Below are 24,263 nucleotides of genomic sequence, written 5' to 3'. Positions count from 1 at the left end.
TATAAATATTCTTGCCCTCATTTATTCACTACTAGCTTTCCGCCCGCGGCTTCGCCCGCGTGGAATTTTGTCTGTCACAGAAAAACTTCATCGCGCGCGTCCCTGTTTCAAAAACCGGGATAAAAACTATCCTATGTTCTTTCCCGGGACTCAAACTATCTCTATGCCAAATTTCATCAAAATCGGTTGCGAGGTTTAAGCGGGAAAGCGTAACAGACAGACAGACAGACAGAGTTACTTTCGCATTTATAATATTAGTTGGGATTGTTAATCTGTACACATACGCTACACATTCACACTGAATAATTGTCAAGGGGGCAAGGGGTTACTAATAGGGATAGGGTTTCTTAGGTAAAAGAATTTTCAGTCGGTTTATCACATTAATTGTGAGTGGTTATTAACCCTAAAAATGTACTTTCACTGACAGAACAACGCAAAAGCTACGATAAATAAACGACATCAAACCGGTCAATTCGCTCATAAAGTACCTACCGACACAGAACTGCTAAAGCCCGTAAAAAGGTCCGCATCGCAACACTATTCAATCAGCGCAGTCGGTCGGTCAATTAATTAGCCGACAGCCCACTGCGCCCTTTTTACACGATTCCCTGATCATTTGCTGTTTTTTTCGTGTCAGTTGCAATAAGTCGATGTTTTCGAACGTACCGATACTTGCTAGTGTTGTTTGTTAGTTCTGTAGTTCTGTATTGGTGATTTAAGAAGGCAATATTGTTGTTATTGTTTTTCTTATTTAGCGATACGTATTGTTCTTAACTGTTCAGAGATTTTGAGAAAGGATATTTTTATACAGGGTGGAATTTTGTAATGCCACTTGGAGGAAAAGTACCTACTCTTAATAATGTAGATAGAAAATTCTACTCAAAGAAAACATTCCTTTATTTTTGAAAAGAAATAGAACTGCATTCAAAGATTTGAGAATTTTTTTTGAAATTTCTCTACCATGCCATACAATTTTCTGTAAATAATTAAAATAATGTAAGATTTTATGGAAATCCTTGGGGGAGGCCTTTGTCCAGCAGTGGACGTCTTTCGGCTGAAACGAACGAACGAACGAAGATTTTATGGTTTTCCTTTCACTTGATTAATCAAGTTTGTTAGAGAGATTTCAACCTTATACTTCACCCTAACGATCGATGCAATAAAAATACAGAGTGTAATTTTTAACAGATTTTAGTTGGTTCGATTCCTGGGTATGTGGCAAGCAAATTTTTGAAAACATTTGAATGCAGTTTTATTTCTTTAAAAAAATAAAGGAATGTTTCTTTTGAGTAAAATTGTCTATCTACAGTATTAAGAGTACTTTCCCTCCAGGTGGCATTACAAAATTCCACCCTGTATACAGTACAGCATACTGAATTGCTTGACTGTTTGTTATCTAAAGAACTAGAAGCCTAGAGCTTTAGGCTTATAGTTATGACCTGACGTTCACTAAGTACTGGACAAAGTCCTCCTAAGGATTGCCCGCTAGGGGATAGGTTCTTAACGCAACCATCTCCAGATCCTAGATCCATCTAGAGGGAGGCCTGCCTACTACGTTTTCCGGTTCGTGGTCGCCACTTGAGAACTTTTTTGCTCCAATGGCCATTGCCCGGTACCGAATAGTAATTAAGTTTAGCAACTGTCGAAATGCGCCCAGTTGACGCGGCAAACCGCGTGTTTGCCTTCAATTGAGCTAATCTATGTGGCGTTCAATGCAATGCTGGGCAGAGGCAGAATTAGCCAGTGTTTGCACTACGGTCGCTAATCAACACTTCTCGGGAATAGTCAAATTTTGGGAAGTTTTGATGATAAATGGACAACCTCTCCTTTGATGAGACCGTGGTAACAATTGATTTGTATTGTGTATCGATTTGATGGTACTTGAAGGCAAACATCACATGTTCGAAAGAAAATAGACACTTTGATAATTATTAACATTTAGCCAGTACCTACTCTAATCTAAATACTGCGTAACATTTATTTTATGTTACCCTTTTGGAACGGCATGTTTTGTAATAAAAATTTAATCGAAAAGCGATTTATGTCTGCTGTGTAAAACGTAAATATTACCGTACTCACAATGAAATACTTATTTCAATAAAAAATTATACACTTTCGTCGTTTATTAACTTTGTAACGTTAACATACCGCGATTCCGTTGTTAACCCCGCCGCTTTTTGAACGAAAATACGTGGAAATTTACGACCGCATACCGTTAATTTACCGGTAACTCTTACCGGTAAATTACCGGTAAAAATTTCCCCGATGTATTGACGTGGCGTGCGGTGGAGTCGGAAAATTAATTAGTCAACGACGAACCGGTTTTACAGTGACATTTAACCAGCCAGCAATTTTTTTCAAAATTCTTAACACAAACTAGTGTAAGTAATCGATAACTGTAGGTAGGTATTACTGTAATAAATAAAGGACAATGGGCAAAATGGTACCCGGCTCCAATAGATATGTGTCTAGTATCGTTTGAAAGGTCTTACCAAGATGAACAACTTTTACTATGGCCACCAGCCTCAGATCTGGTTGTGTACGAAGATATACACACTTTTTTGCAGAATGGTACCCGGCTCCAATAGTTATGTTTGTAATGTCATTTGAAAGGTCTTAGCAAGTCGAACAACATTTACTATGGCCACCAGCCTCAGATCTGGTTGCGTTCTGTTATACCCGGTCTTTGTATAGAATAAGGCTGACCCGCCGCTGTCGCGCCGAGTCAGCGTTTCTAAACTATGGGAGCGCCGGAGACCCCACTGTAAAGTTTAGTTCGGTTTGAGAGCTTGCTGCAACGGGTTGTCTTTAAAATTAATGTTCNGTGACATTTAACCAGCGAGCAATTTTTTTCAAAATTCTTAACACAAACTAGTGTAAGTAATCGATAACTGTAGGTAGGTATTACTGTAATAAATAAATTTATAGACATATTTTATTATTTAGAGACTTCATGGTAATATCAATAAAATACGGCGCTCCAAATATCGATTAGGAATTCACTTATTGTGTTAAGTGAGGAAATGTCCTGATGGATTTTTATTTTTGTGGATAATTTTTCCACTCTGTTTCATGGAGCTCCATCGTTTTTCTTGATCATTTATTTCTTTTCCTTATTAACGTCAATAGTAGTTGAAATTATGCAAAACTGTTCTGCTTGAGCTACGCAGCACACCTTCCTTTATCACCGGCATTCGCGTTAGTGATTTACACCGCATTTACCGGTTAACCTGTGGAGGCTTGTGATTATTATAACCGTTTTTACACCAACCGATAGCGGAAACTTTAGTAATTTAATCGCAGTGTTTACAACTCACTCGTGAAGGGTTAACAGTTGTTTGGCGGTTTTATTTTGTTTATTTGGTGAATGAGCTGTTTAGTGGTTGTTGTTTTGGGTTATAAAGTCAATCTTTATGTGTATGCAAATTATTTTATTAGCAGTAGCGCTACAATTGGCACGAACGACTGCACTGCTTCTAGGTACTTGGATTTTGAACTTTTATGCTTTTAGTATAACGGTCCTTTCCCACGACTATTCATTTTTGGGGGACCCTACATTTCTGGATCCTGCAAAACTGGACTTGTGTGTTTTTCACGGGACACGACAGTATCCCGTTTTTTGCAGACTTTTTTTTTAACATGATGTCTTCGTGGGAAAGAACCTAAACTTATTACATTTATTGAGGTTGTCTATTTTATGATACATTGATTACTAATAATCTTTATAAAAATAAAAAAAATAATGTGTAAACTGTAGAATATTTACCAATTTTTTTCGTATAAAAATTAATTTATGCATTCCTATACCAAAAATATCACTCAACAATTCGCAAGTCTTCCTTGGTCATAACGTTACTGCGAGTTTTTCAGCATTTCCACACAAAAAAATGTTTCAAAGAGACCGTTTGTAATCTGTTAAAAATAAAGTTTCTCTCCAAGTTCCAATTCTTAAGCTTAAAAACATTTGTTATCTACAAAAGTGCGCCATAGCAAGGAAGCAAGTTGTATGGGCGCCTATTAATCGTGCTTGGGGCATTCGTTCATTACTTTCTTTATTTCTAACTCGGAGCTCTCATTAGTAAGGCTTAGTGCTGCCAGTTGATTGGCGGTATCGATGGTTTGTCGATAGTAGATAGTAAGGGAAAATGCAACTTCTCCTTTGAAGTATTTTTTCAATAGTTTAAGTGACACACGTTAAATTGACAATAATGAAAAATCTATTGGGTATTGGACATCTCTAATCTACTACTGTCATAATTTTTATGAATTGATTATAAATGATTCCGGTAGGTAAATAAGAAACAACTGTTTTTTTTTATATTTTTTAAAAATTATAAGTAAACCCGCGAAGACAAACGAAAGGAAACCAGATACTTTTGTTGCGAAAATAACTTTTTTCACTTTAAAAGTGCCACAGTGCTTAGCTTGGTACACGGTACAGTTGATTTTGATTGGTGTCAAATCTTTGCTATGACTAAAACTATCGACCCTCGAACAACACTATCCCGGATTACTTGATCCCCAATCCGAATATTTAATTAGGAAAGTTGCTCGAATCGCTGTCCGAATCATTAGGAGTTATCGAAATTTTTTTACCGAATAAAAATTGGTCAAATTTGAATTTTGTAGCGAATCTGAACCGGAAGGTTTTTAGGGGATTATGAATTTTTAATAATTTTACGAAGAAACTTTTAGGATAGGGCCTTTAATCTTATAAAGCCAAAACTACGATTAATGAGATTTTCAGCTTTCTTGAGCAATTTAAAAGCCTACAGTTAATTTAATTAGATTTTGTTAGAAAAAATATTATTATAATCTGATTTTTCTGTACTATATTTTAGTTACTAAAAATAGGAAGCTGGATTTTTTAAACGTGTGTTTTGACTTTAGTTTCCAAAAATATTTTTGAATTGATAGGCACGTTCCAAAACACCATGTGAAACTATGGATGTTTAAATAAAACTAAATGGTATTTTAAAAATAAGATAATAAATACCACAACTAAAATTTTAAAACGTAAAGACAAGTTTTCAATTCCTATCTGACGTGCATCATAAATTAAATATTTAAACATCAATTTGCATCCGTTTGCAACTCGACCCGCAAAAGCCGTACGCAGCAAAACATTTTCAGAGCTTGCAAAAGTGAAGACTAGCTTTTCCAAAATACGCTTTCACCCAAAAAAGTGGAATTTAAACTTGTAGGCTTTTATTTAGCTGCCTACGGTAACGGTAACGTGCTATAAATATGTATGTGGTTTTTCTGATGCAGTTTTACATTCGCTGAAGGATCGCGAGTTTATTGACTATTGATATTTTTTATCCTGAAGTGTGTGGGATTGTGAATGTGAATTCTTTTATTTTACAATTTGGAAATGCTAGCTGGAATATGTGACGACTTTTGGAATTTTAATTGATTTGAATTTTGGAATTACATGCATACAGGAAAAAAATACTTCTTGATTGGGAGCTTTGGTATTTTCGCAAGAGGAAAATTAAAAATGTAATGCGTGTTTCAATAGATAAAGCATAACTACCTACATTTTTAGATTAAAAAATATTTTAAGAAGTAATTGATCGTAAAGATAGGTAACTGCTTACTTTACTATAGGTAGTAATTTATCAAAATAAACCCATCAACGTCACTTCCCTGTTTACGAATAAAGTAAGAAATTACTTTGTTACCACAAAACACGCGTGCAACGACTTAATGGCGCTAATGTATGTCATTTTCTTGTTACAGGTACATGACGTCACCGCCGATACAAAATAATTACAGTCTAAGAGCACCAGGCGCCGCACGCGACAACTGATTACATTTGATTACACGTTACACAGATGGATTCATGTTAAGAAGCACAAGGACAGTACGGCAGCATGAAGGCGTAACGCGCACCATGTGATGGAACCACCACACAACATGTTCGCCAAAACTGACAGATACTGGGACAGGAGAAAGGGGAAAACTGCACGATGACGTCACGATACCGATTTAGTGGCTGTATAAAGTAATCGGTACCGGTACCATATAGTCACAGCTTCGCTAGTGATAGGATCGCTTTTTTGTGTGTCGCATTAAGTCGTGGTCGTTTTAAGGTATCCTTTTTTTGCGCGTTTATTTTTTAGGTATTCGGTAGTGTAGTTTCGGTATCATTTCGCGCCGTTCAAAAGCAATACTAGATAAGAGGCCTTCGTATACCGCACGCGTTTTTTATTTATACAATAATACGTTTGTATATATTCCAGATTTTAACGTAAGTTTGATATTGATAGCGTTAGATTTGTAAACAAATACTAAGGTTCTTCGATCGACATCTGTGCTTGGATATAGTCTTTGCATATAGTTCGGGAAAACGGGTATTAATTAATTGTATAAAATCTGTTGTAATTTATAAAAATAGTTTTAAACTTAAATTAAACTACGCGAGTTATTCCGTTCCTATAGGCAATACGATTTTTAATTATTTCTAAACCGCAAACGTTTTCGTACTTATTACGGGGCCAAACTTCAATTCCGAGTTTTTTATAAAATATAAAATTAATGCAAAACAATAAACGTGGGTAGTTAGTTGAATTTTACAAATCTGGCGTCGAAACGGGTTAAGGATACCGGTACCGAGGCCGATACCAAGATGGTGCCGAACACAACACTAGTCAAGACGACGATGAGCACGCATTTCAACGGGACACTGGGTTGGAATTCCACATTCTTAGTGCCAACGTTCATAAGCCAAGAGGAGTTCTTGGCGTTGCAGATGACAAACGCGTCAGATGCGAACACGACGTCAGTGTCCAACGATACCACGATACCGGTTGTGTTAAAAACCTGGTATCCGAGTGGTTATTCGCCCGCTCACATAATAATAGCGTCAGTGGTGGTGACAGTGTTAATGATAATGGTGGTAGTTGGGAATATGTTGGTGATAATTGCGATTGTGACAGAGAAAGCGTTGAAGAATATACAGAATTGGTTCATTGCCTCGTTAGCGGTGTCGGACTTTTTCCTAGGGCTGGTGATAATGCCATTCTCTTTGGCGAACGAGCTGATGGGGTACTGGATTTTTGGGTTCTGGTGGTGTGAGATACACTCGGCGATGGACGTGCTGCTGTGCACCGCGTCTATTATGAACCTGTGCCTCATATCGCTGGACCGCTACTGGAGTATCACTCAGGTGAGCTTTACATTTTAAGCCTTTATTTTAGCTCTATTTTGTANATTTTGTATCTCTATTTGACTGTAAATACTGTGTGTTCTTTGGAAAAACTGTTATGTGCTTTAGAAAATTCAGTGTTTTTCTATTTTCGCTTTAATAACCGATATTCTAGCGACAAGGAAAACATTTACGTGCACGAATAAACTTTTAAGCACAAAAAACATTACTGGTTGAACTGAGAGTACGATTATGATCTTGAATTTAAAAATGCTTTTTAAAAGCCTACTTGCAAAAATTTTATGAATTTTATAAGGTGATTAATGCTTTGCCCTGGTTTACGAAAATCCGGTAAACGTTACACCATAAAGGAAATATAAACAAAAAATAAAGTAGTCCACCAACTATGATACATTTACACCATACGAAACTTTCCTCGCTTGTTTGCGAGCTAGACCGCAAACTAGCACTTGTTATCCCCCTACCCCCTTCTAGTCTCAGATATAGCCGGTTATTTTTAGCCGTCTCTACGGCTAATTGCTGAAATCTGACCTATCTGATGAAGTGTTTGCTTTGGTTACTTGACAGTGTCAATATGTAGGATCTGATCTATCTGGTCAAGGACATCGAAATCGTATTAGGTAGAAGTGACACTTAGTGAAGTGTTTGCTGAGATTAGATGAAGATAGTTATATTTTTATTTAATTATGTAATTGTTAGGGGAAAAAAATACATTTCTGTGGAGTCGTTTGAGATTAGAGCATATTATTATTCTTGAACATTATATTTATCAAATTGTCAAAGGACAATGGGCAAAATGGTACCGGCTCCAATAGATATGTGTCTAGTATCGTTTGAAAGGTCTTACCAAGATGAACAACTTTTACTATGACCACCAGCCTCAGATCTGGTTGTGTTCGAAGATAACCATACTTTTTTGCAGAATGGTACCCGGCTCCAATGGTTATGTTTGTAGTGTCATTTGAAAGGTCTTACCAAGACGAACAACATGTACTATGGCCACCAGCCTCAGATCTGGTTGCGTTCGAAGATAAACATACTTTTTGTGTAACCAAAGTATCAACGTGTCCATCGTATGGTACTTAGGTTATGCGAGGCATGAAGGGTTTTTTACTGCTCTAGCATCCTTCCTTAACTCTATAACAATTATTGATAGGGATAGTTGTGAAATAAATATTTTTATTTAAAGAACTACTACCCCCTTATTAATAAAAAAGTTACACCTAGGAAGAAACATGGATTAAAATGACATTTCAATGCCAAATGACAATTTAAGCCAGAGTTAACTAGGGTGTAACTTTTATTAATAAAGGGGTTAAAGTTTTATTACTTCTTAAGAGTTTTATTATGGGTTGCTAAAGCGAATAAATCCACAAAACCCAATAAGTCCACCCATAAGATGGACCGAAGACCTCATAAAGGTAGCGGGAAGGCGCTAGATGCAGGCCGCCACTAACCGGCCATTGTGGAAATCATTGGGGGAGGCCTATGTTCAACTGGACGTCCTTTGGCTAAAATGATCATAATGATGAAAGCGAATAAAGGGCTGATAGCTTGCTTAGTTCATCGTAGGTATAATCCTTTTCTTTTCAATTATTTTTTGGTTAGGATTATTAATAGATTGTAGTGATAGTGCATACTCGTATATATGGATGATTGTGTTATACTTTCATTTACTTAGTGGAATTACTGCTTTCAAAACGTGAATTAGAACTGGCCCCATAGCAGACATTTTCCTACATCTAAAGGCTTTTTTAAATATGTATTGGTTATGGCTATTGGAGCGGGTACCACTCTCCATACATTTGTGCCCATCATCCTTTGTCATTTGTACCCGAAGATAATTGTACAGGGCTCTACCTTGTCTATACTTCTATACTAACTAATATTATAAAGAGGAAAACGTTTGTTTGTTTGGTTGTAATGAATAGGCTCAAAAACTACTGGACCGTTTTTAAAAATTCTTTCACCATTCGAAAGCTACATTATCCACGAGTAACATAGGCTAAATTTTATTTTGGAAAAATAGGGTTCCGTAAAATATGTAGATAATGTAGTCCACGCGCGCTAAGCCGCGGGCGGAAAGCTAACATAACAATTATTTCCATAGAAAAAGATAAAAAATATCTACACACATGGTAAGAAGCGAAAGAGGAAAGTTATGAAACTATGGCAATAGCATCTATTAAGACTAAATTAGTATCTAATGTTAAAACGATGGGTTTGAACTCCATAACCAACCATGCTGAATACTTAGAAATTGCGTTAGGTTGCCTACCTATCTACATATTAACGATTATTGTGTCTGTGACCATAAAGTTAAAACAATATTAACGATATTAATGCCCGTTTTCACTATCAATCCCTAATTAAAGTGACCCCTATGAATACAAAATGCCTGTAATAATTGTATTACCATAGGGATCACTTAAAAATTAGGGATTGATGGTGAAAACGGGCATAAGCCTCGTCTACCTTACAATAATTATAAAACAAAGACTCTACCGCGACAGTAACAGTAGTTCTTACTTTCTTAGGTCAGCGGATACTAATTGAGGCGCGCGGCTTTCATCGGTTTTTTGCGACTGTTTATTGCGCTTTTTCTTAATCGGCAGATGTTTCTCGTTTTGCGGCTTAATGAGAGTCGCTCTAAGTGGAGACTAGCGAAGATTCTCAAACTTTTGTCATAAAGCCTTCCAAGATCTTAAATAGTTACCTACTATTTTTATGAACCCATTTCCCAAAATAAAGATGAACTTTCTGAACAGTAAATAACATTAGAAACTTTACTTAATTTGGGGCTAGAGGCGCAGTGTATTGCGTAAGTGTGTAACGTCCAAGGATATTTAATTATTAATTAATTTACTTAAAATTATGATTGTGATAAGTCGCTAATTACACAATATTTTGTACTTAGTGGGATGTGGATCTGAAACAGCTAGAAATGTGAAGTTCAAGCCATCAGACAAAATGCTAGGTACCTCAAATATCTAACACTGAATGTCAGTTTATGCGATCTTTTACAAGTTGGGTTTAGGAATATTGCTTCAAGAGTAGGTATATCGTTTCATATTACACACTATATTCAAGAACTCGACATTTACTGCACTCTACAAGACTCTATTCTTAATATTTTTATTGGCGATCAATAATCTTAATATTCCACATATTTTGTGGACTTTGTGTTAATATTTTGCTGTATTCATGAGACCTGAAACGACGGCACGCCACGGCTTCAAACAAAAGCTGCCGAGCTAAAATGGCATCACAAATTCAAAATCCAATGGACCAATTAATACCAAGCCTACCAGTGGTAGGGTTTTGAAACAATGAATATTGAAGAACGTTTAGGGTTGCTACTATGCAATAATGTTACAGAAGTGTCAACATTTATTTCACGAAAATGAGTGAGTGAGACTTGTTTAATATCGCGTAGAATATTGCGCACAGTCTAAAATAGAAATATTCAGACTATCATGAAATGTTTTTAGTTTCATCATCAGATTTTAGAAGTCCATTAATGGAGATAAACTTTCCGAATAGAGTGCTACGGTTAAGCTCTGAACGCTTTTGCGTTCAGTGGATTCTATTAACTATGGGCAATCAGGTCATCAAGCCGTTTTTCTTTCCAATTTTTTTCCTCCCTTGAAAGATTTGTGGTTTTTTAATTATAATCAGGAAACCGAGCTAACCGGCCGATAGAGCTTGTGTGAAAACTGCGGATATTTGCTTTTACACCAATGAAAATGTTGTACCTTTAATGTTGGTTCATGCGTTTGGAAATGTAGTTAATGTTTGTAAATTCTATGTTTGCATCTTTAGCCATATCAACCCTGAGCAGTATCGATCAACATCCAAGCGAACACTGGTTTCGACGGTTGATCGACTCCGGCCCGGGGCGGCTGAGACCAGCACACATTGGTTCAAACCGGTTCAAGCCAGTTCAGACCGGCTCACACCGGCTTATTCCGGTGTAATCTTGTTGCGATTGTACATATTTAAATGCAGTCTCAGGTTTTGAATATTGTGGTGATAAAGGATAATTGACTTTTGCATTTGAGAAATTTAATCTAGTATTTGTAGAAGAAGCCAAATCTATCATAACAATAGCTTCTTNATTTTGTACCTTTATTTAACTGTAAATGCTCTGTGTTCTTTGGAAAAAATACTGTTATGTGCTTTAGACAATTCAGTGTTTTTCTATTTTCGCTTTAATAACCGATATTCTAGCGACAAGGAAAACATTTACGTGCACGAATGAACTTTTAAGCAAGAAAAACATTACTGGTGGAACTGAGAGTACGATTATGATCTTGAAGTATTTAAAAATGCTTTTTAAAATCCTACTTGCAAATATAAAATGATTTTTTATTTTGTAAGGTGATTAATGCTTTGCCCTGGTTTACAAAAATCCAGTAAACATTACACCATAAAGGAAATACAAACAAAAAATAAAGTAGTCCAGCATTTATGATACATTTACATCACACGAAAGTTTCCTCGCTTGTTTGCGAGCTAGACCGCAAACTAGCCCTTGTTATCCCCCTACCCCTTCTAGTCTCAGATATAGCCGGTTATTTTTAGCCGTCTCTACGGCTAATTGCTGAAATCTGACCTATCAGATGAAGTGTTTGCTTTGCTTTTGGGACAGTGTCAATATGTTGGATTTGATCTATCTGGCCCTGAACATGGAAATCGTATTAGGTAGAAGTGACACTTACTGAAGTGTTTGCTGAGGTTAGACGAATATAGTTATTTTTGTTTAATTAATCGTTAGGAAGAAAGCTATTATTGACATGTCAGTGTCGACTGAGTTTGATGCACAATTAGGGCATATTCTTGAACATTGATCATTTGTTAAATCCGTCTTTAACTGAAGGAAATTGCACAAGGTAGAGTTGCTATAAACATTTATCTACATATTACACATTTCCATAAAAAAGTTAAAAAGTAATGAAACTATGGGAATAACACCTAAAAGGAACTCTTATAATTTTAAATAATGGATTGTCTAATGAAGGACATGGATGAATTGTATAACCTAATCGTCATCATTTCAGCCATAGGTTTCAGCGATTTCAGTAAAGTTATCCAGCTGCCTACATAATATTAACGATTCTAGTATCTGTGACCAAAAAAGTTTAAACAATGTTAACGATATTAAGCCTCGTCTACCTTACAATAATTATAATTAACTTTTTTAAAAATTAAAACCGACTTCAAATGCGTGAAAACAAAAAAAAACTAAAAATTGAAAATATTGGGTATAAAAAGTTCATCCCCAATTTTCCACCCTTGGGGGTGAAATATTTTCTTCAAATTCGCATGAAACCACCCTTTTAATAATACCTATTCAACAAAAAAATAATCGTTCAAATTGATTTATAATCGGCGGAGATATTGCGTATAAAAAAGTTCATCCCCAATTTTCCACCCTTGGGGGTTGGTTTTTCTATTATTAAATTTAAATGGGACCANTCTTAAAATAAATGGGTAACATGTTTTGGCTAACATGGCATCCCTAAATTCACTCACACAATAGACAAACGCCAAAATTTTGCGTCACAGTTTTGTTTTAGCGCGAGTTCCGTCCGCCTTTTTTTATAGGTCCATGAGCTTCTTTAATACATTTCTGGTTCTGGCTAGCTATACTCATAGCTGGGCACCGTTAATCAAATAGTTAACTTCGTTAATCGTTAAACCGTTAATAAAAAAATTAACTTCGTTAAACGTTAAAACGTTACATTTCGCAAGAGTTAACGCAAGTGCCGTGTGGGGACGGCCGTAATTGCCAATACTCGCCACGCTTGGCAGGCGGGTTGGCGAGCGCAGTTTTTTATAAGGTTTCGCACGTAAACGCTGCTGCCCATCTCGTGCTACAGGATTTAGTCGCCTCTTACGACACGCCTCCTGTTGGCGGTGGGGAATGGTATTCTTTACGGCCGTCCCCACACGGCACAAAAAGGAGAATCTCTATGCGATGAACTCCTTCTTTCAGAAGCCGCCTCACAGGAAGTGGACCTGGATGAGTCCCGATGGTTCCACGAGAAATGAGATCGACTTCATTATGACCACAAAGCGACAAATATTTAGCGATGTCTCCGTGATCAACAGGGTGAAAACCGGTAGTGATCACCGGATAGTCAGAGGCATACTAAACATTAACGTCAAGCTGGAGAGGTCCCGTTTGATGAAGTCTACGCTCCGCCCCTCTAATGCTCATATTCACTGCCCCGAGAGCTTTCAGCTCGAGTTGTCAAATCGCTTTGCATGCCTGGAAAATTGCGAGTCAGTGGACGAGATAAATGANCACCAGTTAAAGGTTAAAATCGGTTCATAATTGGCGGAGTTACCGCGTAACAAACATAGAAAAAAAAAAAAACATACGGGTCGAATTGAGAACCTCCTCCTTTTTTGAAGTCGGTTGATAAAACAAAGGCTTGATGACAAAAGACTACCGCGACAGTAACAGTAGTTCTTACTTTCTTAGGTCAGCGAATACTAGCTCAAGCGCGCGGGTTTCATCGGTTTTTTGCGACTGTTTATTGCGCTTTTTCTTAATCGGCAGATGCTTCTCGTTTTGCGGCTTAATGAGAGTCGCACTAAGTGGAGACTAGCAGAGATTCTCAAACTTTTTTCATATTACCTTCCTGAATTTTAAGTAGGTACCTACTATTTTCATAAACCCATTTCCCAAAAGAAAGATGAACTTTCTGAACAGTAAATAACATAAGAAACTTTACTTAATTTGGGGCTAGAGGCGCAGTGTATTGCGTAAGTGTGTAACGTCCAAGGATATTTAATTATTAATTAATTAACTTAAAATTATGATTGTTATAAGTCGCTAATTACACAATATTTTGTACTTGGTGGGATGTGGATCTGAAACAGCTAGAAATGTGAAGTTGAAGCCATCAGACAAAATGCTAGGTACCTCAAATATCTAACACTGAATGTCAGTTTATGCGATCTTTTGCAAGTTGGGTTTAGGAATATTGCTTCAAGAGTATATCGTTTCATATTACACACTATATTCAAGAACTCGACATTTACTGCACTCTACAAGACTCTATTCTTAATATTTTTATTGGCAATCAATAATCATAATATTCCACATATATTTTGTGGACTTTGTGTAAATATTTTGGCGTATTCATGAGACCTGAAACGACACGGCACGCAACGGCTTCAAACAAAAGCTGCCGAGCTAAAATGGCATCACAAATTCAAAATCCAATGGACCAATTAATACCAAGCCTACCAGCGGTAGGGTTTTGAAACAATGAATATTGAAGAACGTTTAGGGTTGCTACCTATGAAGTAATGTGTTACAGAAGTGTCCAAATATTTTTGGTGAAAATGAGTATACTAGCTAGCGAGTTCGACTGATTTAATATTGCGTATCGCACAGTCACAGCACAGCAATATTTAGGCTATCCTGAAATGTTTTTAGTTTTATCATAGACTTTAGAAGTCCATTAATGGAGATAAACTTTCCGAATAGAGTGCTACGGTTAAGCATTGAACGCTTTTGCGTCCAGTGGATTCTATTAACTATGGGCAACCAGGTCATCAAGCCGTTTTTCTTTCCAATTTTTTTCCTCCCTTGAAATATTTGTGGCTTTTTAAGTATAATCAGGAAACCGAGCTAACCGGCCGATAGAGCTTGTGTGAAAACTGCGGATATTTGCTTTTACACGAATGAAAATTTTGTACCTTTAATGTTGGTTCAAGCGTTTGGAAATGTAGTTAATGTTTGTGAATTCTATGTTTGCATCTTTAGCCTCACTTATACCTTGCCATATCAACCCTGAGCAGTATCGATCAACATCGAAGCGAACACTGGTTTCGACGGTTGATCGACTCCGGCCCGGGGCGGCTGAGACCAGCACACATCGGTTCAAACCGGTTCAAGCCAGTTCAGACCGGTTCACACCGGCTTATTCCGGTGTAATCTTGTTGCGAGTGTAAATATTTAAATGCAGGTTCAGGTTTTGAAGATTGTGGAGATAAGGGATATTTGACTTTTGCATTTGAGTAATCTAATAGTTGTATAGTCGCAGTGAGTGTGCGAGCGCGACAGCAATATAATTACGCGCGAGCGATAAGTATGGGTAGCTTGAGGTCATTGGACAAAATTCTACGTGTTCACAGACCGGGCTTTGGAAGAAGCCAAATCTATCATGACAATAGCTTCTTGAATACATTTCTAGTTCTGGTTAGCTATACTCTTTGACAGGGGTGGCCAACTTGATTAGACATAAGATCGACTGTTTACTAACAAAACCCTGGGCGATCTACCACTTACATACTTCTTGAAATCTTAAATGAAACAGCATAGTTTAGTACACAATCATGTAGTATTTTTTGCTTTGCCACGATCGACCGGTCTACCGGTTGGCTACCCCTGCTCTATGAAGTTCTGGAGAACTAACTATTGCGATATTTAACCGAAACCATCGAATCCACAGGTGAAAGCTCGTCAATAAAGTACAAATAGAGAAAGTTCCAAACGATGTATTTAAGAGTTATTGCATTGACTAAACAAACTATCCTTCCTAATGACTACCTTTAGTTCAGAGGCAAAATATAATGAAACGTTCATTTAAAACTACTCAGTTTCGAAGCAAAATATAACGAAAATTAGGGGGAAAAGAAGATAAGATCAGTCCGAGCGTCGAAAAACGCCGAGTTTGACGGGGACTTATTACGTTTTACGGCTTTACCCTAATTATTAAGACGGTTTTGACGCGTGGAATGAGCCTCCAGACAATGTATTATTCAATAGTTAACAACATTTTTGCATAATAATGCTAAATATATCTCAAGTAAGTAAATTACAAGTGTTAACTTATAAGTGATACTTAGTTTCAAGATTGTTTGAATTTGAACTAATCACAGACTTGAATAAGTAAATGGTTTTGTTTATGAGTTGAGTGTCATTTATCTTTATATCTAAGTTTAAACCTCTACTTAGACCCCATATTTTGATACGTAGTTAAAATAACTACCCGTCAAATTTTGTAACAATTCGTTAAATATTAATGTAAAATAACAGTTAAAAATTGTACTAAAAGTCAAGCTAACCATCGCTTGAAATACGCATTTTGTTGATATTTAACCACTTATCATTAAGAACCTGGTCCTTAGTAAGTAAGTCTAAGTCTGGTCTAAGTATAAAATACAAACACACCCCTCACTAAGTGACTGAAGCAAGTTAGACACTAATGCTTCAAACAGCGATCTACCAAATATTCGAGTTAACCCACAAGCAATCAATGGTAGTAACAGCTATCCTACGAACATTTCTGAGCTCTTGCTGGACGTCGATACCAGTCAAATGACGATTTCATAGAAAGATTGACATGAAAAAACGGTCATCCCTCTGCGATGTGCACCGGCGCTGTTGAGAACTTGGTCTTGGGATAAAGCCACCAGTCTCCCAAAAGCGTCTTAAAACTTTCGAAACCCAGGACTGGCTTATGTGGAGCTGACGTGCGACAGCCCGGTGGCTGAGCCCTTCTTGCAACAGTGCAACGATTTGTGCTGCTTCTGTAGGTGTAGAATCCCAGGTAAAGTGTCAAAAGAAGCCGAGGTGTGTATGGATTAACGGGTGAACGCAAAAATCCGAATACATGTGCTTTTATAGGGGGTAAATAGGCCGCAACTCGCGACGTATCAAACAGTTGGTACATGTCTTTTTTCTTACTTCTTCTCATCAGCCGGGATATCTTTTTAAATACTGGTGTGATTTAAATGAATTTGGTATCAATTTAAAGTTAAAAGTTTAATCTTTAAAATGGTGCTACTTTTTTTGTTACTAACAAATTCGTTAGTACACAAGATCGCGTGGAAACAACTTCATGTAAGTGATTCCATACTTTTGCTCGCGAGTGTACATTATTTTGAGCTTTATCACTTTGTGTTAAGCTCCAAAAACAGTGAAAATTTTAAAGTTTCTTAGGGTTAACAAATCAGCGAACTCCACGCACGCTTGCGTGCTAAATAATAACGTATTATGGAGACTCGCTCTTCAATGGCTGTTAGAGTTTTATTTGATAAGTTTACAGCAGTAAATAAACTTGGTTTCAACTCAGTAGCTATTGGTTGTTCTTTAGATGGTAGAAACGAGGCAGTTATGCTAAAAATACTAAAGATAACATTATTACGAGTATAAACAGCTGTGGATCGAAATTGTCATCCTCATCGTGATTGAACTAACTTTTGTCGGTGGCTACGCTTGCGTGATTTCAAGCTATCATTAATTTTCTTACAACTTCATGAGCTTAATAATAATTGTTTTCTGCTTGACATGACTCGTCTTAACCTTTTGATTACTTTTTATTACATTAACATCTGTCAGTGAAAGTCCCATCAAAATTGGTTAGGTATGCTTTGAGTCTGTATTGTATACTCATATTACGTACGTACATTTAAAATACAAACACTATCTATAATGTACCCCAACTACGTAGAATCAAACTTATGCGACAAAGCGGGAATATTATGTTCCGCTTCTGTTGCATTTCTGAGTCACGTGACCGGAAGTGGCGTCAGAGACCGGCCCGCGGCGGATGTCCGGCGGCCGCCATTTTTGACACTTCGGCCAACATATTTTAGATGTGTTTTCGTTTTGGGCGCTTCGTGTTGTGAATTATTAGAGCGCGTGTAACGCTACACTTGTTTTTTGTCATGATTTATGCATTTTAGGTAGTTTATTTTTGCAGGCAATCGCAATTTTTTGTGAATATTTAATTGGTTTAAAACATCAGAAAACCAACTTGATTATTTCTATAGCCAGTAAAAAAATACCAAGGCTGAGTTGCACCATTTTAATTTTAGCAAACGTTTCAAAAGTGTGATTCTTAATACAAAAAAACACCGGCTATCGTAATAGTTTCGGTAAAAGTAAGGTGGTGCAAAGTCTTAAAGTAAGGTGGTGCAAAGTCTTAAAGTAAGGTAGGTTTAACATGTGAACTAAAGGAAACATTTTCACTGTGGGAAAAATAATTTTGTCTTTTGTCTATTAGGTTTACCTATTAGAATCCCCCAACATCTGCAAGGAAAGATCCGGATTGGTCTGCTGTTGTCTTTCTCGAACACTATAATCCGGTACTTTTCAAGGCGTGAGTGAATAAGCACTTGCAGGGCAAACATGTACGATCGTAGACTGCATCTCACTTAACATCAGGTGCGTTTGCGGTCATATACCTTGTTCTGCATAAAAAAAGGTCCGCGCCAAGAGTTTCTTTTTGTAGATAAAATAAAATATATCTTCAAACTTATCAAAGCATAGAGCTACCCGTTTTATTCCTGTTACAGTCTTGACCGGCGTCTATTGATATCAAAAGTACTGTTTACTCCCCAGCGTCACATTTCTTTGTGAAGATTTGCTCAATTGTTGTCAATAAAGGCGACTTCCAAAGGCACAACAAATCAAAACCAAACAGTGACACAAAAGAATCTATTTTCAAGCTTAAGGGTCCACTGAAATGTGACTTACATAAACAATCTTTATTATTTTTACTCTGCGATAGATTGGAATGAAAAGGCGATGGAAAATATAAAATTTGGTGACAATAGCATTTGGAAAGTCGAGCAGAATAGTCAGGATAAAGATGGAAGAAGCTTCTTTTGAGATTGTCACCTTTGGGTGTAGATTGTAGGATTTCAAAATTTTGAAGGATTCTATAGTTTCGGTCGTGGTGGCCGTGAGGAAGGCCGTATCTAGAAGTTTCTAGGTTGAAGGGACCAACGAAAACACTATTTTTAGGGCTGGATTAGACTACAGCAAAATACGAATACGAGATGGTACTAGATGGACTAATTTTATAAGAAATCAACTAATATCTAAATGGCTTTATTCAGTCATCATCATCTTCCATAGATGTCCACTTCATATCGCAGCCCCATTTACTTTTTTTGTATGTGAGGAAGGATTTAACTTCAAAGCATGTCCAGTATGATACAACATTCTTCACCATCAGACATAGAGTATCTTCAAAAAGAAAGGAAAAGAGAGGAGTAACAAAAATTCCAATATGTGCAGGCCAAAGCCTAGGATCAGATCGTACGTGCGACCCTTAAAGCTAGTGGCTCACGGCGCATGTTTATTTATCGAGTCGCCATCGAATAGGTTTCATTCGATTCCAAGAATGCAACAATTCGATTCGCAGCTGTTTGCGATTGAGCAGCCAGTAGGGCTTTGACGTGAGTTACTATTACACTAAGCCAATTTGTATGCAACTGTGCGAGAAAATGGATTTAGATGAAAATGTATTTATTTTTATGTTTTTTTGTGGATTTTCAGAACTTATTGGTATTAAAAAAAGTAGTTACTTGTTTTTTATTTTCTTTTTTTGATATCTTCATTTTAAGTATTTTAATTGTTATACAAATCGGATTTAATAAAATTAATTTTGTATGAAAATTAAAAAAATTAAAATGATGATATCAAAGTTCTGAATTCACCATGCCATTTATATGCCCATGTTAACATGGGCTAGTGTCGGCTCATATACCCATTTACCTAACACCCTGTATTTTGGATTGCGATGGATAGTTGCATTTCGTTGTATCGAATGTTTCACCCCTAGAGTTCTTTGTAACGGAATGGATGCAATTCGAACCTTTAACGAGTGGATTTTTCTTTTGCCCTTTTTTGTGGATACAACAGTCATCCAGTTATACGTTTATCCGTACAAATTTATGCTTTTGGAATAAAGATTCCTTTTAAAAATTGTGGTTATTTAAAAAAACATGCTAATTGAGGTGAAAAAATAAGCAAATAATAGCACTAAAGATCGCGGGAAGAACCTGAATGCGGGTGGCGCAGGACCGGTAAATCCTTGGGGGAGGTCTTTGTCCAACAGTGGACGTCATTTGGATGAAACGTGAAATGTGTGCCAAATAATTATTTGAAAAGTAAACCTTATAATTTATTCTTGTTAATTTTTCTCTGGGTGTTGTTTAATCTAAAGAAAATAAATGTTTTGAGCCACAATATTTCTGGCAGGCATATTATAGTTTTGACTTCTCTAATGTTTCTTTTCTCTCCTTGATGACGTATTCGCTAATCATCTTTAGTCGTACTTTAACTATTAATAATAATGTATACAAATTTATATCTGAAAGTTAAAAAGGCATATACAAACGTAAAATCACTCTCTATCATAACTTAACATAATACAACATAACACACACACACACACACACACACACACACACACACTTACAAACACCATATTTTCTAATTCACCTTATATTTTTTCTTTACCTTCTACTTCAAGTTTGTAATCTAATTAATAACCATTTTTTTTGTTTGTTAAACTTACCCAAAACTAGCACTGTCTGAATGGGCGGTGACTACCTGATACAGGTATACTTTTACTTACTAGGTATGTCACCACAATTTTTGTAAAAGTTGGTTTGTTAACGAATAAAACATTTGTGATTTTGATTTTGATTTTTAATGTAAATAGACTGACGACACATTACGTGACATTGCCCTGGTTTAAGAGCTTATATTGTTATGCTACTACGTCAGAGGTATTAAGTTCGATCCCCGCACTATACATTATTGTATGTATGATTAATGTTTCTGGATGATGATTTTCGCAGCACAATATAAACAGAATTAGAAATATCTTATACAGATCACGTTCAAGGAAACATCGTTGATTGCAGATACACTCATTAATAGCTAATGTATTGTTGGGGTTAAACGGATTTGGATGAAATAAGCAACAAATGAAGATATTAATGTCTTTCTATTGGATTTATTCCTAAGCAGAAAAACAGTAAATGGTAATTTAAAGTAATTGTAAACGTACTACTATAGGTTTCTGTTTATGGCTATCGTTTCAGCCAAATGACGTCCATTGCTGGGCAAAGGCCTCCCCCAAGGATTTCCACAAAGATTGGCTCTGCTTCTTCCCGCGATCTTTACCACTATAGGTATATCTCATTCAGACTAACATTTTACTGTTATCTTTTCATGCTTAACTGCAGATCCGATTTTCCGTGGGGTCCAATGATGATGATGATGATGATGATGATGATCCATCCGACCGATTTCGGTCATGGCGACCACTCCGACTCCTAGCTGTCTTGGCGGCGCTGGTGTGCCCGAAGATGGCTTACGTAGCCTATTTTCGCGGTAAAATCCCTCGCGCATTGAGGGCATCTGAGCACGCCGCCAACATAGTTATAGTGAATGGCGGCAGATGGACGGGCCTTCAAGTCATCTCCCGCCATTCTGGACGCTGTGCTGCCAAACCTTCCCACTGAGAGGGCTCAATGTTGCATCTTTTCATGTGCCGCTTCTGTACATCTTTGTACCTGAGGAGTTGACCGCCATGTTTCTGCTTACCCTCCTCAAGTCCAATACAGTGACCATAAAACGATAAAGTCATATTGTTACATTTTTCTAAAAAGCTTAATTAAAAAAAATTTCAACACCTTACAAAGTAAAAAAAATCTTTGGACAATTTCACACAGCGCCAGCTAGCCCCAAAGTAGGTAAGCAACTTACATGCTTGTGTTATGGGTGCTAGCTTAACGGATATACTACTTATCATACTTTTTAAATACATACCTACTTAGGTATTATACATAGAAACACCCAGACCCGTCACAAAACTAAAAGTCACCCTATATTGCTCTTATAAAAAGTGTCAAATAACGCATAGCTGAATTGAATCGTAGGCTTAACTCTTGCGATATAACCAAACATAAAACAATACGACTCCGGTACAAAATCACAAACTCAAAATTTAATTTGACTTTCTCTCCCCCAAATTTTAAAGCTTACCCTCCATTTTCGCAGGGAACCGAAAGTATGTTCTGGGAATCTCGCTGGTTTACTAATTAATACAGGATGTTTAAAATAAATTAAGGTAAAATTTTAAATTGACAAAAAATAAATAGGTAAGAAATATGGTACCTTACCTATATCAAGCTTAAAATCTGTAAAATGTAGACCGATCCTTTTTGTGGGCAAAGCACATAGCTTGTAGAACTGATGGTCTTTGGGAAAACCTTTCGAGTGGCAACCACCAATCGGAAATCGTAGTGTAAGCAGGCTTCTGAAAATACGTTATGCCTCTAGACAGGGGCCATAAGAGCTAATATACTTTAAAGTAACTTGCTTCTAAAATATTGTAACCTCTACTTTTTACCCGACTACGGCAAAGCAAAAGGAGGGTTATGATTTTGACAGGCTATGTATGTATTTCCACTTTAAAGACAGCAGTCACAGGTTTTTTTTGCGGCGTTTCTTCTCAGCACTTGCCAAATGTTTTTCTCGAAGCGCTGGTAGAGTCGAACCATAAATATTAAGCCTACCCTAGTGGATATAAGTTAGTAATAATGAGCACGTTATTACACCGGCACCGTACACACCCTGTATAATAAGACACCGTTAATAATGTAAACGTCACATTCGCGTATGGACCTTAATTATTCATCCCCATTACTCGGGTTTTAAAGTATTAAAACATAATCCTCCCATTGCCAGTCCCATGGCAGAGTTGGAGGAGAACAGCCATGTCATTCCTCTAATGAATAGGTAAAGTGTCGTGTGAACAAAGAGAATATTAGAGCTGTTTGCAAATTCTTAAGCAGCAATTCATTTTGGTACTAGTTGTTTTGAAAATGTACAAGTAAACGCAAAATTAAATCTGTAAGCCGGGAATCAAGTAAAATAATAAAACATCTATGTAAATTATTTGCAGATTCAATTAAACCTAACCCATAATAATATTGCGATGGCCTAAGGTGTTCAAAAGGTAATGTTTTTGATTGGCTATTCAATAAATTCAGACAAGAAAACACGTTCTAAGAAAGGACATTATGTGCATTGGTGTTGCTAAAACTTTTAGTAGGTACAGACCAGTTTAAGTTTAGTTAAGTGATTAATAAATCAAGGTGTTCATACACCCATCTGATCCATCCTTGATTTATTTGGGTGTACGTAATTCTCACTCATTTAAGACTTGTTCTACACCCATCATTGCTGCTATTTTATACGCCTGAGCACCATTGCATAGTAGCACTATTGCCCGAGCACTACCAAAAGAGTAGTCTGTTCTCCATGCCCTGTGGCCATAATTTTATCCGCTTTTTAAACCGGCATCCAGGTGAATCGTTTGAGTTCGCTGCGATGGCATTTTCCAGGTAATAAATGCTCGAAAAAGGGTTTCAATATTTATGGGCAATCAAATCCGGTTTCAAGAATGCGACGTCGATAAAATGTTATTATATTCAACGTTTTAGTACTTCTCTGTGACGAGTTACGCCAAGGTGTCAAACGCGATAAGAATTTAAAAGCTTCGTGAATTTAAACGTTATTTACAAAGTTTTTTTTGAGATACACCTGAGCCTTTAATGGTCCTGCGCTGTTCGCATCCGGGGACTTCCCGCGACCTTCACCAGATCGTCGGTCCATCTAGTGGGAGGCCTGCCCACACTACGTCTTTCGGCCCTGGACAAAGACTTCCACTTACAATAAAGTTGCGTACGTTTAACATAAGGATATAATAGCCAAGAAAATAATATTTTCAAAAGACAATATTTGTTTTCTCTAAATATTGAGTTACAACGTTACCCCTGACAGGTGTCAAAATATAAGCACACATTATACATTCTGTGTCACGTAGGCAAGTAGGTACCTATAAGAAAACATATCTTGTGTTTAGGCAAGTATAAATAAATGTAGCTTGTGTTTGGGAAAATAAATAAAAAGGTTTCTAATACAGTTAAAACCCAAGTTTTTCCAAACCTTATCGGTTTCCGACCTGTTGCGACAATGTTACACCAACAAAAGTATTATTACTCGCCTATCGGGGAATGTCCACTTTCCCCTCCGTAGGGTTCCGTGGGAAAAGGTCGAAACTCGTGAAGGTAAATAAAAATTGGTAAATAATAATAATACTTTCTATCGAAAACTGACAGTTACAAGAAATACAATATAAAAAAGTACCTAGGTAGTCTTATCTCGAAATCATTTCCTGGGCCACTGTAGTTAATAAATGTACGCGAGCAATGTTCGTTCGCGTTCGTTCGTAGACGTTCGCCGAACATTTTCCGCTCA

The 24,263-nt window shown here is 36.9% G+C and overlaps 1 protein-coding gene across 1 annotated transcript in view; it reads left to right on the top strand.

Annotated features, from left to right (window-relative positions):
• The first annotated feature begins 5,768 nt into the window (after window positions 1–5,768).
• The window catches only part of LOC114360652 (alpha-2C adrenergic receptor-like), a 65,623-nt gene continuing 47,128 nt past the window's right edge, over window positions 5,769–24,263 (top strand). Inside the window, exon 1 of the mRNA XM_028315406.1 lies at window positions 5,769–7,171. Within this exon, the coding sequence (XP_028171207.1) occupies window positions 6,632–7,171 (540 nt within the window). The 5' untranslated portion in view covers window positions 5,769–6,631. The remainder of the gene's footprint in view (window positions 7,172–24,263) is intronic.

Source organism: Ostrinia furnacalis, unplaced genomic scaffold (genome assembly GCF_004193835.3).
Source record: "Ostrinia furnacalis isolate ACB-3 unplaced genomic scaffold, ASM419383v2 OfSCF5112, whole genome shotgun sequence".
Taxonomy (NCBI): Eukaryota; Metazoa; Arthropoda; class Insecta; order Lepidoptera; family Crambidae; genus Ostrinia; species Ostrinia furnacalis.
Note: the sequence above shows the minus strand (reverse complement) of the source record. Positions and strands in the feature narration are given on the sequence as shown.